The sequence below is a fragment of the Zingiber officinale genome, chromosome 8B (assembly GCF_018446385.1).
Source record: "Zingiber officinale cultivar Zhangliang chromosome 8B, Zo_v1.1, whole genome shotgun sequence".
Classification (NCBI taxonomy): domain Eukaryota; kingdom Viridiplantae; phylum Streptophyta; class Magnoliopsida; order Zingiberales; family Zingiberaceae; genus Zingiber; species Zingiber officinale.
Window position 1 is genome coordinate 7,510,411 of NC_056001.1, and position 14,134 is coordinate 7,524,544.

The window sequence follows — 14,134 nt, forward strand, 5'->3', positions numbered from 1 at the left end:
CTCCCTTGACCTGCTAGAATTTCCCGCCAAGTGTCCGGTCAATTCCTTTGACCTACTTGGACTTTCCAACACCAGAAGTCCGATCATCCCTGATCCATCTGGATTTTCCCTTGCCTGGCTTCACTCACCAGGACTTTCACCTGGCTTCACTCACCAGGATTTCCACACTGCCTAACATCCCAGTTAGGACTTTCTCACTGCCTGGCTTCACTCACCAGGACTTTCCACACTGCCTAACATCCCAGTTAGGACTTTCCACTGCCTGGCTTCACTTACCAGGACTTTCCAACTGCCTAACATCCCAGTTAGGACTTTCCCAGTGCCAAGTCTCCATACTTGGACTTTTCCAGTGCCAAGTCTTCATACTTGGACTTTTCGCGTGCCAAGCTCCCTGCTTGGACTTTTCCGTGCCAAGTCTCCATACTTGGACTTTTCCAGTGCCAAGCTCCCTGCTTGGACTTTTCCGTGCCAAGTCTCCATACTTGGACTTTTCCAGTGCCAAGCTCCCTGCTTGGACTTTTCCCGAATCAGGTCAACCAGGTCAACCTTGACCTACGGTTGCACCAATAATCTCCCAAACATCTATTCTTGTCCCACATCAAGAATAGAACTCTCTCACGAGTGTCAAACATCAACATGCAACACAACTAGGTCAACATTGACCTAAGGTTGCACCGACAATCTTCCCAGGTCAAACATCAAAATACAACTCGAGTCACGTCAACTCGAGTCGGGTCAACCAGGTCAACCTTGACCTAAGGTTGCACCAACAGTGGAGAGGTGCCACAGATGACGTCAAATTTGATCTTGTCTGGAAGAGGTGGGTCATGGAGTGCCAGTGAGCTGCCCTGGAGGTTGACTGGGAATAAGACTTTTGCTCAAGAACTCCAAGATTCGCCTGCAAATATCAGCAAAGGAGGAAGGGAAATCGTCAATAAATAGGCTAGGGGGTCCCTGGAGCAGCTACTTCGATAATCAAGTAAGGAATCAGAAGAAAAGGACTATGGCGTATGATGCGGGGATGATAAGGGGCCCCCGCCCCCGCTGCCACGGTGGAGGTCAATGGGTTGACGGTGTCAATCGGTCGGCGAATCATACTTCGACCAAGGATTAAGCACCAACCCACCGACACAAGGAATAATCAAACTAATGCTCAAGGGACACACAGAAGTCGAGCCGAACGGTTCCTCCACTTGGCCTAGCAGTAGATTCGACATCAGCCGAACACGCGGACAGTGAACTGCCCGCCGAGCGGTTATCCCGCTCGGCCAAGCAATAGAGCATGTGGACAGTGGGCTTTCGACCGAGCGGCCATCCCGCTCGGCCCAGCAACGGACGACAATTGGACAAGTGGACTTTCAGTTGAGCGGCTATCTCGCTCGGTGTGACAGCAGATAGCGCAGGGATAGCAGAATTTCAACCGGGCGGTCATTCCGCTCGGCCAAGCAACAAACACAACATGATATCTTTGGACATCCTTTTGAGAGCTAGGGCCGCTAACAGACAGCATGGTCAGACAGAAGATCGTATGACAGAAGCTTCCACTATCACTTCAGATATATGCTTGACCCGTTAAGGTACTGTATCAGGGATACTTTACTGACACGTCTTTTCATGAAAAATTTTGAGATGCATGCTCACCTTGGGAAGCGTGTATGCGCACTTCCGAAACTCTATATAAAGGGGGTCCAAGAATCGGTGGAGGTATGCTTTACAAGCGATTTCCACTGTTGTGCTATAGTTCTTGCTTCTTCTTGCTTCGCCGGAGACTAACTTGAGCGTCGGAGGGCCATTGCCGGGAACCCCTTCCTTGGCTCGGTGCTAACGTGACTTGTGTTGTAGGCGGGAGCGAAGTCCACCGGAGGTCCGCAGGAGCGTCACTTCCCCAGCATCCATCTCTTTGACTTTCGGATAGGATCAGTGTAAATGAAGGAAGTATGAGAAAAGGTGCACACGTACCTGTACCAGCGGAGAAGGATTCCTTTTTATGATGCCTCTCACATTCCCCGCAATTAATGATGTCTCATCTGACTACTAGACAATCTGTCCCATCATTATGCTTCACTGTATCTAGCAGTCACATCGTGAGTATGGGGAGGATGTGTTGTGTATCTATACATAAATAAAATCTTTTATCTCTGATAAGCCCACGTGTTGTATTAATGGTGAAATGGGTTTGTGGACTAAGAGGCCTATTGGGCCGTTATTAGAAGATGGGCCCGACATAGGGGTCCCACTTTCTCAGGAGGTCTAAATGGGTCATGATAGTATCCCGAGAGAGAGTGGATCAGTGGAGCTTTAGAAGCTACTGACAAACTACGGTGATGTACGAGAGAATCCAAAATTAGATATATTTTTTTAAGTAGTTATCCGTTAATTAAGTTTAATTTATTTTTTATATTTAATTTTGTCCTAAATCTTAGAAATCGAATCTTGATAGTTAATTTATCCTAAATCTTAGGGAATAAGTCTGGTTGGTTATTTTTTTGTTTAGATATTTTTGAAAGTTTTGAGAGCTATATAAAACTATCTTGAGCTACTTCTTATTTCGTTATTTCTCTCTTGTTTCTTCTTAATCCCTCTATAACTTCACGCCCCAGAATAATCTATATTCTGCTCGGCGTCAACTGACCTGTTGAGAGCCCGTCCAATTGACTTGGTTGATCGAGAGAGAACGAGGAGCAGAATCCTGCAAGTATTTGATAGAGCCGGGAGTGGGGCCCTTTGAGGGCATGCCCGATCGACTGTAGCTGATGGGGGAAGAACAAGGAGCAGAATCCCACGAGTATCCGGTTGAACCGGGGAGTTGGGCTCTTTGAGGGCTTGTCTGATCGGTTGTAGCCAATCGGGGAAGAACGAGGAGCAGAGCCCCGTGGGTGTCCGACATAGTTGGAGAGTGGAACCTTTGAGGGTCTGTCCAATCGACTATAGCCGATCGGGAGGGAATGGGGAGCGGATCCCCCTGGTATCTAACAAAGCCAGAAAGTGGGGCCCTTTCCAGCCTTCCAGAGAAGAACGTGGAGCAAAATTCCGTGGGTATCCGACAGAGCCGAGGAGTGAAGCCCTTTGAGGGTCTGTTTGATCGACTGTAGCTGATCGGGGAAGAGCGGGGAACAAAATCCCTTAAGTATCCAGTAGAGCCGGGGAGTGGGGCCTTTTGAGGACCTGTCCGATCGACTGTTGCTAATTAGGGAAGAACAAGGAGTAGAACCCTGCGGGTGTCCAGAAGAGTTGGGGAGTGGGGCCCTTTAAAGATTTGTCCTATCGACAGTAACTGATCGAGAAGGAACGAGAAGTGGAGCCTCTCGAATGTTCGGTAGAGCTGGGGAGTGGGGCCCTTTGAGGGCTTGCACGATTGGCCGTAGGAGGGAACGAGGGAGCAAAACCTCGTGGATGTCCGGCAAAGTCGGGAGTGAGGCTCTTTGAGAGCATGTCCGATTGACAATAAGGACCAGTCTGATAGCTGATCAAAGAAGAATAGGGAGTAAAGCCTCATGGGTGTTCAACAGAGCAGGAAAGTGGGACCCTTTGAAGGCCTGTCCAATCGACGATAGTTGATCAGGAGGTGATGATCCTACTAGACCAGGTATTCGATCGTTGACTTACTTTGGACCTTGACCGTTGATACGGTGCGTAAAAGAGGGGCCCGATAAGGCCAGGAGGTCAATAGTTAAGGGGACATGACAGTCAAAATTCAAGAGGGTGTGACAGTCAATAGTCAAGAGGAGGAGATAGTTAGACCACTTCACGTCATCAGCCGCATAATTCCTGGTCGGTCACAGTCAGGGCAGGTCCCCAGATCTGAGACATAAGATAAAGCTTGGAGTAGTTCCTGACTTGCCCCCGACTGATCGGACTTCCCCAGCTCAGGCTGTGCAGATGGGCTTGGTACTTTTACTAAGACAACTCCCGGTCAGCTCTTCAACGATCAAGGTGTGAAAGATGGATCCCTCAGTACAGTCTCAGATAAAACTCAGTCGGTTCGCCATAGCTCATCCTCCTCATTAAGGCTCGAGCCTGGTGGTACATCTGAGCGATCATCCCGAGCTGTCTGTAGCTAAACCCGGGCGGGACGGAAAGCGCTAAGCAACAACCATGTCAGGGAATTGTAATCTCCTGTTAAAGAATAACTGTCATATGTCAGGGAATATTCCAGTGGTCTACTATTACCTATGAATGGAACCTTCCTTCTACCAATAGAAGGTCACCGTACATCCTCTCTCACCCAACAGGCATTGACACCCGACATTCTCTAATAATAAACAAACTCTGAAGGTATGCAATGTCATATAAAAAAGTACAGACCTTGGAGTTTCACGTGGGAATTAGCTTTTGGGACGTACATACACAGAGTGCGTCAAAATCACCTCTCCATCAACACTAACGTCATCTTTATCGACCTCCATCTAACTCAGATTTCGTACAGAATCAATCGTCATATATTTCGGCTCGTTGACCCTAGGCTCTACTGAACGGCCTTCTCGTATTCCAGCCTTTTGACCTACTTTAGATATTTACCAGCCACTTATTCCAGCTCGTTGACCCTGGGCTCTACTGAATGGCCTTCTCGTATTCATTGTATCAATTATATTCTCTATCGCGCAGTAGCGAAGGCAAGAACGGTTTAGCACCGAGAGAAGAATCCATCCTCGGTCACTAGTTAGTTATTCCTTTTCGAAGAATCGTCGACTCGAACATGGTCTCGGATCAAATCCACGTGATAAAGATGTGTTGGTGAGGGACCGGTTCAGGTCCTGGTCGCGCTTTGGACGGGAGGTGGTTCACGGGGAGTCTGTGGCTACATTGCATTGGCCTTTTTTTGAGGCAAAAGCACATGGTTTGCTTAATTAATTGTGAGCTCTCAACAACTATTGCACCCACATGATATGCTTTAATTTGTGGCCGTCGCCCTGCAAAAGACATGACACTGTTGGTCCATATATCGTGCATGCACGATGCTGATCTATCATTCAAATTTGTTTTTGTTTCCACCTAGCTACTGCTCAATATATTTCTCTTTATCGTTAGAAGTTTCTCAATGAGAAAGAGCCGTGTGTGAAGATCGAACGCGTTACATGCACATTTACTTGAAACATGGTCAAAACGTTTGGTTATAGCATCTAGCATCCACCCTTAAATAGTGTAGGGCAGATAATTTAAGCATGATCCATAAGAGAGTTCATTCAATATCATAAGCTATATATCTTCATCTTATCTATTTTTTTTTATTAGGTTAGGTTACATAATTAATTAACAACAACGTCATATTGACTAAAAAAAGTATATTCATTTAAAAATACTTTCATTGGCATAAACATTACACAAAGGAAGGGCAAAAATAAAAATGATCCATGCTCAATGATCTAGCTACTTTAATTTGTTGTCATTGATAAAACTCTAAACAACATGTAATTGAGAAGGAATGGAAGCAACGTTAACTGAAACTAAACCATAGGACTTTAAGTTCATATAATAAATTATAACAACAGTAAGATGTACAAAATGGATATTTATAATAATCTAGGAGAGTAATTAAGAATAGTCAACGAAGAACAGCTAGATAGGGGAAAAAAAACTTGAAATTAACTTTCATCATTTCGTGACGAATATACACAGAAAGGAAGAATCAATTAATAGGACTTCTTGAATTGAGTTAACACATTTATTACCTTCTTGAGTTTCCTCTTCACACAGGCATTCTGCCAGACTTTTCGTCGTTCTGTTGGTGAATTGAGGGATTGAAACTGCCAGATGATCTGATGAAATGAAAACAAGGAATTCCTCCTCTTCCCTCTCTTGATTTAATTAATTGATCAATCATTGTTAGACTTTTAGATAGAGGAAAACAATCGATAGATCAATAAGTTAAAGTTTCTTTATCCTTAATTCCTGAGAAATCAAAACTTGCACTATTTCTTCCACAGGTACCTCCAATCACAAACACTAATATATTTTTTTTTTGTTTCTTTTCTTTTCTAATAGAAATCAGATTGAAACCCTGCAGAATTCATTTCGAAGATTTAATATAGAGATAACAAGGAGAGAAGAAGGAGAAACTTAAAACTAGTTACGACGTGAAAAAAGAATTGATGCGATTAAACACTCGAAAGATGACTCTCTTTTTTTTGTGAAAAACTTTCAAAGAAAAAGCAAGCAGAAGGAACTACATGACCAGATCATGCTGGCAGCTTCAACCTCTTCATTCCAACAATTTAATCATGCAGGTAAGAAATTAAGTCAAAAATAATAGAGCAGAAAAGCATGTATTTAAGAACCAAAGAGAACGGAAGAAGAAGAAGAGGAGGAGGAGAGAAGAGATGTGGCTAATAGTGAATGTAGATGGTGAAGCATAAAGAAGCCATGCACGGCAGTGGTTGTGATAAGGAGGCCCTCCCTCCCCATCTCTTCTTATATAGTTGTACATATATAATATAAATGCATCTGTCAGCATCATTTATTGTGGCTCGGCTGGTGAGAGTTTCGGTCCCAATTGCTACAGCTAACTAGTGATCGTGATTTTTGTCGTCTCTCTCGTTGATTGTCAGGAAGATAAATTGGTTATAAATTGCATCTAAGAAAGGAATTAAACCAAATAATGTTAAATTGAAGCAAATCCTAAATTACTGTATTTCCTTGATTACAGCCCATATAGTAACAATTAATTGACTCATGTAAACAGAAGAACAATGGATACCATAATATTTTCGCATTTTATCCTTCTCTATGGTTGAGCCAGTTCAATCTGGCCTGGTCCATATTTAAAAAGAGTGGTGCAAGCATGAACCTGTAAGATTGTCCTTTCCTTTGGGTGGTACCAATGCCATGGAGTTGACAACCAATTGAGACTAGACAAAGCTAGCCCTCAGAAAAGAGGGACCATTTGTCTCTGCATTTGGATTTAACAGATAGACATGAGGCCTATGGCTGCCCCTTGTACTGTATCCAACTCATTCCTTTCATGTTCATTTATGGTTTGATAGTTCACTGGGCTCAAGTTTTGTGGCAAATAGTGTCCATTCATTGCATGAAGCTCGTCCATCAATTATCTGTGTCTCAAGGAATAACTCCCCTAACTGCTGGGGAAATGTCTTAGTACAATTCGGAGGAAATGATTCATAGGTTAGCAAGAAGAGAAAATCTCATCCAAGTGAATGGTTATTTTGGATCGATGAGCATCTATTTTTATCATCGTCTGCTAATTATACGAACAATAGCACATTTGGAGCTTTAAATGGACATAATGACTTTGATAAATGTACGTCTTTACCATGTTTTATGCAAAGAAAAGATTTTCCAAGAGACCCCACATTTAAGCAAAAGAATACAGATAGGGGTTGCGATGGTCGATGGACACCATCTTTTGGATTATTAGAAGACATAAGAACATCTTAAACAAATGGCATTCAATCAGCAAGCTGTAGACCAACATTTCTTTCTCTCTTTTTTTTTTTAATAAAAAAAACTAATAGAAAGCCAGAGTTTGCTCATCTCGACTCTGGAAACAAGAGTGAACACAAAATAAACCTACCATGTCAAAAGGAACAAGTCACAACTTGTTCATCAAAATATTACGATAAACCTTAGCTAATTTTAAAAAACACAATCCATCTAATTGATTAAAGCATCCATACTCTTCATGCAAATTGATGCCATCATTATCTACTTTATCTAACTTAACCATGCATGAGGTACTTCTAATTGCTCATGAATGCTATTTTTCATTTTCTCACATTATAATCTCACACATTCATCTCAAGATTCTTCAAGAGAAGAGTTGAGGAACAAAGAAGTTTAATAACCAAGTAAATATACTCATCTTGACATCACACATGGATTCACAGATGATATAAGAGTTGGAAGTACAACCCTTGCAGGTTTAATCTCGAGGCCTAGCAAGAATGGAAAGCAACAATTTCCTATCTAAATTGCTCTACTAATTTTTTGAAGGTAGGCTGAATAAAGGTTACCAATCAAAGAAACTTGGGCCAGCTCTTGAAAGCAACTCTTCCCCTGCATCTTTTCCCATAGCCACCATATCATCCAGTGCGTATAAGCCTTTCCTTGATGTCTCTAGTACTAAAAACACAAAATTGAAATGAAAAATAAATTATGATGGATTACAAAGTATAAACAGATGCATTGATATATCTTGAATGCACCAGACTACCCCTTTTTCCGTCAGGCGAAGAAACCAAACACCTTAGAACACAATATCCATCAGTATCACGATGAGCATAGCCAGCAATTGGAGTACGACAAGACCCATCAAGTGTCTCAAGAAATGCCCTTTCACAGGCAACAGCAAACTGAGTATCATTATGGTTCAACGAAGCTATGTAATTAGCCTGATGCACAGTAAAAAAAAAAAAGTCAAAGTCCATTGTAGACAGCATGCAGACAGAAGAAAATAGATATGCCCATATTATCATGGAAGTAAGAATTCTGAGTTTTGGTGGAATTTGTAGTGTGATTATAATATTAAATTGAGCATCTTGATGACACAATGTTGGTTAAGTAAGATCCAGGTAAAATAAGATTAATTTACATCTTTGAAGTCTCTCCGTCAACTTATCTGAGTCAAAATCTCTACTCATAAAAATTAATGCATATAATTTAGATATATAATTTGTGTCAAAATCAACCAGATGAGAAATCTTTTGTGCTTTAATACTTTGTATTTCAAGACCATGTTCCTTTCTCATGAAAGCAAATTCTGTAAAGTCAATCAGTTGGGAAAAAAACTTAGTCAAGACATTGAAAAAACAGTTCTAACACAACTTACCATTATATCATCATTGCTTCTACAAGCAATTCCGATAGCACCTTGAGCAATTGCTGGAAGCATATCTTCAATGGAGAGAATAGCTGTGACCTTGTCAGTCATATTTAGCCTCTTTAGCCCTGCCAATGCTAACAGTGTTGCTTGAACTTCACCTTCATTAAGTTTCCTCAGTCGAGTCTGGACATTCCCTCTAAAGTTAACTACCTGTATTTTTGTTTGATTGTATAAACCTCTGTGATGAATCACATATGCATGCTGAATAGCAAAATAATTCAAAATAAAAAAGATAGACAAGGGAGAAAAGATAGCACCCTAGAGACTGATACTATCTTGATGACTGCCGATTCTTGTGGATAGAAAAAAACTGAAAGATAAAACAAAAATGATGATGGATGTCAGCTCAATGCAGCATGTAGCAGATGCATAGACCTGTTCGATAATTTGTTTCAATGCAGATGTTTGTTGGCATTAAACTTCGTGACTCCTCTGTTAAGGCAACATGATAATCATTCACATACACAACAATACCAACAATAATTAGTTGAGTCAGGCCCAATTATTGAGGGACTAACACTTATATATCAGGGAATATTGTTGCATAGGAATCTTGCTAAACAACAAGCAAGTGTAGGCATCCTTGAATTGAGTATATATATATATATATATATATATATATATAGAGAGAGAGAGAGAGAGAGAGAGAGAGAGAGAGGTTTGTTATCCTGCACACTCGTTCGGTGCACACTCCTGGGCGACCCTCACAACTCCAGGCGCCCGGGGGTGCATCCGGGGGCCCGGAATTGTGAGGGTCACCTAGGAATGTGCACTGAACGGGTGTGCAGGGTAACAAATGGCTATATATATATATATATATATATATATCAGTCCATGAGAACACACAAGTAAAGGTACACATGATCAAATATTAAGGTTAAAACTAAGTGGGGCCATTTCATGTTTGAATAGTTCATCTCAAAATATACCATAAAGATGTTGGAGGAAAGTGATTCTATTGATCTAATAGCAAAGATGCTCCACGCCCATAATCCCACATAAACAAATGCAACAGTTCATAGCGTACATATGTTAAGACTTATAAAAGGAAGTTCCTATTCTTATTGGCCAGTCATTTTGGGATGGCATGGGCTAGACCACAATCTAATTGTCACTGATGGAATAAGTCTTCATTTATCTGCATTTTTTCTTGAGGGATTTTAATAGATTGGTGGTAAGGCAATATGTCTCAACAAACACATAGAAGCCTGTGGCAGTGATGAAAAGTTAATATCTTATACCAATATCACTCTAAAAAATGCAGATGATCAGGCATTTATATGCATAAACATGTTTTGAACGTGCATTAAAGTTTACGGGACACAACAATTGGCATACATCTTGCACGCATCTCACATAAAGGTAGTCATGCACTCAAAAGGTAAATAATATTTCGTATATAACTTTGTTTGAACACTTCGACACTGTTTTAACAAGAATACTCTCAAGTGATACCTCCATGTCGACTTATGATTGTATGGAAATATCAATATAATTGAAAATTCACATCTACAGCTGTCCATATAGGGCATTTATACAAAGACCATTATTAGGAAGCTAGCAGAAGAATTTCAGACTAAGTGGAGCCACAAGCCACACAAATGAAGGCATTAGTGTTGACAAAGGAATGTGTGCCTTGCAATGTAAAACATGATTGAAAAGCTCTATAATTGCTGTGTCAAATGGCCAGATGTTGACAAACTACCAAGAAAACATAGTTCCCACTAATCAAGTCACTGAGCTCTATTATTGCTTAGAAGAAAAAAAAAGGACAGCCCGGTGCACGAAGCTCCAGCCATGCGGGGTCCCGGGAAAAGATCCATTGTACGCAACTGTTTCCAAGATTCGAACCCGTGACCTTTTGGTCACATGACAACAACTTTACCGTTGCGTCAAGGCTACCCTTCTATTGCTTAGAAGAAAATAGATGAAAAATGAACTGTAGCAATTAAGTTAAAAGCTGTACCTTTAGCGATGGATATCTGTATAAAATTTGAGACTGTCTCCTAAGTGAAGCAGTTCCAATAATACTTCCAGCAGGTAGCTCTGAGAGAGCATTTGCAGTTAAGCAAATGAATGCATCTCTTACATCTTCTCGGGGGAGGTTGCAAGGCAATATTGTACCATCTGGAAGGTAAGTAGGAACATCCTTCATTGAGTGCACAGCAATATCAATTTTACCCTCCAACAATGCCTCATCTATCTCTTTTGTGAATAGACCCTTGCCACCAATGTCTGCAAGCGGTTGATTGAGTATTTTATCTCCTGTTGTCTTAATGATTACTATGTCAATAGCTCCTTCCTCAGCTAGCTCTGGGTGTGTTGACATGAGTTTATCCCGGGTTTCAAAGGCTTGGGCAAGTGCTAGTGGACTGTCCTACATGGCCACGACAACTAACATTAAATACACATCTCCAACAAAAAAATAATGGCAATTTATCAAAAGACCCATCTATATTTCCGAATTAACCAAAAGGCGTATGCTACTTTAATATTTATCAAAGGGCACATTTAATTTTGTACTTTTCCTGTTTTATCCTTCTTGCCAAATATGATTTTCTATTTTCTTTCCTCTCTCCTATCCATGCAATCTCTCTTCTCTCTCTTTTTTGCATTTCTCTTTCCTCTCTCTCTTTTTTTTGCATGCATGCGTAAATACCAGACCCACGTTGGGTCTGATATGATTATATATCAGGCCCAACGTGGACCTGATATGGATATATATCAAGCCCATGTTGACGTAATATATAATCATATTAGGCCCAACATGGTCTGATATATATTCATATCAAGCCCGCATTGGGCCTGATATGAATCATATTAGACCCACATTGGGCCTGATATATATCCACATCACACCCAATGTGGGTCCACGTTGGGGTTTAGAACCGATTCTTCCTTTTTACATTTTAACATCTCTAAAGAAGTCAACATTAGCAATAGATGACACCATTGGACTCCTTGCAGTCTTAAAAATATACAGGACCTAAAATGGATCCAAACGGACATGTCTAGGTCCATCAGTGAATTTTGGTCAAAATCCATTGATAGAACTAGACATATCCGATTGGACCCATTTAAGGTCCTATGGATTTCTAAGATTGTAAGGAGTCCAGCGGTGTCGCCCATTGCTTATTTTGACTTTTCCGAGGTGTTAAAATGTAATTGGGAGAATCGGCTCAAAACCTTAGCATGGGCCTGATATGAATCTTATCGCGTTGGGCCTGATATGATTTTATATCAAGCACAACGTGGGTCTAACATGGGTTAAAATTCATTGATGGACCTAGACATGTCTGATTGGACTCATTTCAAGTCTTGTGGATTTTTAAGATAGCAAGAAGTTCAACGATGTCATCCATTGATTATTTCAGCTTATCCGGAGGTGTTAAAATATAATAAGGAAGAATCGGTTATAAACTCAATGTGGGTTCACGTTGAACCTGATATGATTCATATCAAGCCCACACTGGCCTGATATGTATTAGGTCCATATTGGGTCTGATATAGAATCGTATCAGGCACAATGTAGGTCTGATATATATCCATATCAGGCTCACATTAGGTCTGATATTTATACATGCATGCATGCAAAAAGAGAGAGAGGAGAGGAAAGAGAAATGCAAAAAGAGGGAAGAAAGACAGAGCGGAGAGGAAAGAGAAAAAAAGGCAGCATGGCTAGGAGAGGAAAGAAAATCAATTTGGCAAGAAGGGTAAAATGGGAAGAGTACAAAATTAAATGTGCCCTTTAGTAAATATTAATGTAGCATGCACTTTTGGTTAATCTAGGGTTCATTACCTAAAATGACCCGAACTGTATACCAATGTACAATATTATCCCATCTTAAAACATAACAAAGACAACCTCTAATTCAAACAATCACTTTACAATCAACAACAACCATCAACAGCTGCATAATCATGTTGATTAAGTATAATTGCAGTGTCGTGATGATGCCATGTTAGCAACTAAAACAACATACAAAGACAAAAAATTTTCAGAGTTTTACAAATCTTGAGAGATATTATATTGAGTGAAAATAAACATTCTATGGAGGCAGTCACATCTGTCACTAGCTAACAAATCAGTTCACAGGTCTATTAGGAATGTTCTTACACAAATGAGTAACGAACACCAAATTATGAGTTTGACATACCCTTATTAAGTGATCCACGAGTTAATAAAAACTAAAGCTATAAAATATAAGTATTAGCAGGATGACCAGAATAAAATAATTGAAAGAAGAGAATTTTAAGCAGTAGAACCTAAAACTTATGATTTCATAGAGAAATTTAAGCAGACTAAAGAATCACAGATTAATTTTTCATTTCATCAGACAGGATTACTTTTTTCCTTGTAGTCACTTTAACTGCAGTTGAAATGACAATTTTAGCCTTTTGTCTCTTTTGCAGGAAAAATATACCAATAATGCAAGAAGCTGACCATAAGACCAATGCTATTAACTTAAGTCACCAATGATAATTAAGCGAAAAAACATGCAATGTGACTTAATGTGATAAAAAGAAAAAAGAAAAACTAAACTAAAAACGTGGAGCAGAAAACCCTAAAGCAAAATAAGCACAGATAAAGAACCGAAAAGGCAAGGCGCCCATATAAATAAACACCCTAAAAGCGTTGAGTTGAAGCAAATTCTACACCGAAAGCTTAAAAACCTACTTTTAAGATGAAATCTAACTTCTACAGCAACGGCTACACGAAAGTAAGATCTGACACCAAAAAAGATTAGAAATCGAGCTAAAAAGAGCGGGAAAATGGCATACCTTCCGCGAGTACCAATTCTTACAAGGGCAACCTGAGCCTTGGACTCCTTCTCCATAGTCACAGCTGCCCTGACGACCATGGCCCGCCTCCCGTGGGGTTTAAAGGCAGGGGAGGGGAGAAGCCTAAGAGAGTACACGGGGAGTCCTCCGGACCACAGGATCGAAGTGGCGGCGGCGGCAGGGTGAGGGTGAAGCGAGGTTGCTCTCATGTTGACCGATGACTGCTAACACCCTAATTACAGATAAAAAGGACGGCGAGAGAAGATTGAATAGACTGGGAGAAGGTCGCAAGATGCCCTCCCATCAACTCGTCAAGGATTGGATTCGGGGATTCGATGGATTGGAGAGTGAGTTGATTATGTTACAGTCTTATCCAATCACCTTCGCAATCTTGTCCGATTTATGCACAATATTGTTTTCAACTTTTTGGAGATTTTTTATTTTTGATAAATCCGGATGGCTAAAATCTCACCATTCAGAAAATAAATTTATCTAACTAAAAAATAATTTAATTAA

General features: G+C 40.6%; 1 protein-coding gene across 2 annotated transcripts; it reads right to left on the minus strand.

Moving 5' to 3' along the window:
• Positions 1 to 7,774: 7,774 nt before the first annotated feature.
• LOC122015750 (porphobilinogen deaminase, chloroplastic-like) lies at positions 7,775 to 13,995 on the minus strand. Of its 2 annotated transcripts, none has more exons than XM_042572771.1 (5): positions 13,619 to 13,995; positions 10,803 to 11,208; positions 8,783 to 8,986; positions 8,168 to 8,345; positions 7,775 to 8,076 (listed from the first exon to the last, which is right to left on the minus strand). In XM_042572771.1, exons 1-5 carry the CDS (start codon positions 13,825 to 13,827, stop codon positions 7,964 to 7,966), a joined length of 1,110 nt encoding a protein of 369 aa, XP_042428705.1. In that variant the 5' UTR covers positions 13,828 to 13,995; the 3' UTR covers positions 7,775 to 7,963. The 2 variants fall into 2 exon arrangements, with proteins under 2 accessions (XP_042428705.1, XP_042428706.1); XM_042572772.1 differs by having other exon boundaries at positions 10,803 to 11,213; positions 13,619 to 13,757.
• Positions 13,996 to 14,134: the final 139 nt, after the last annotated feature.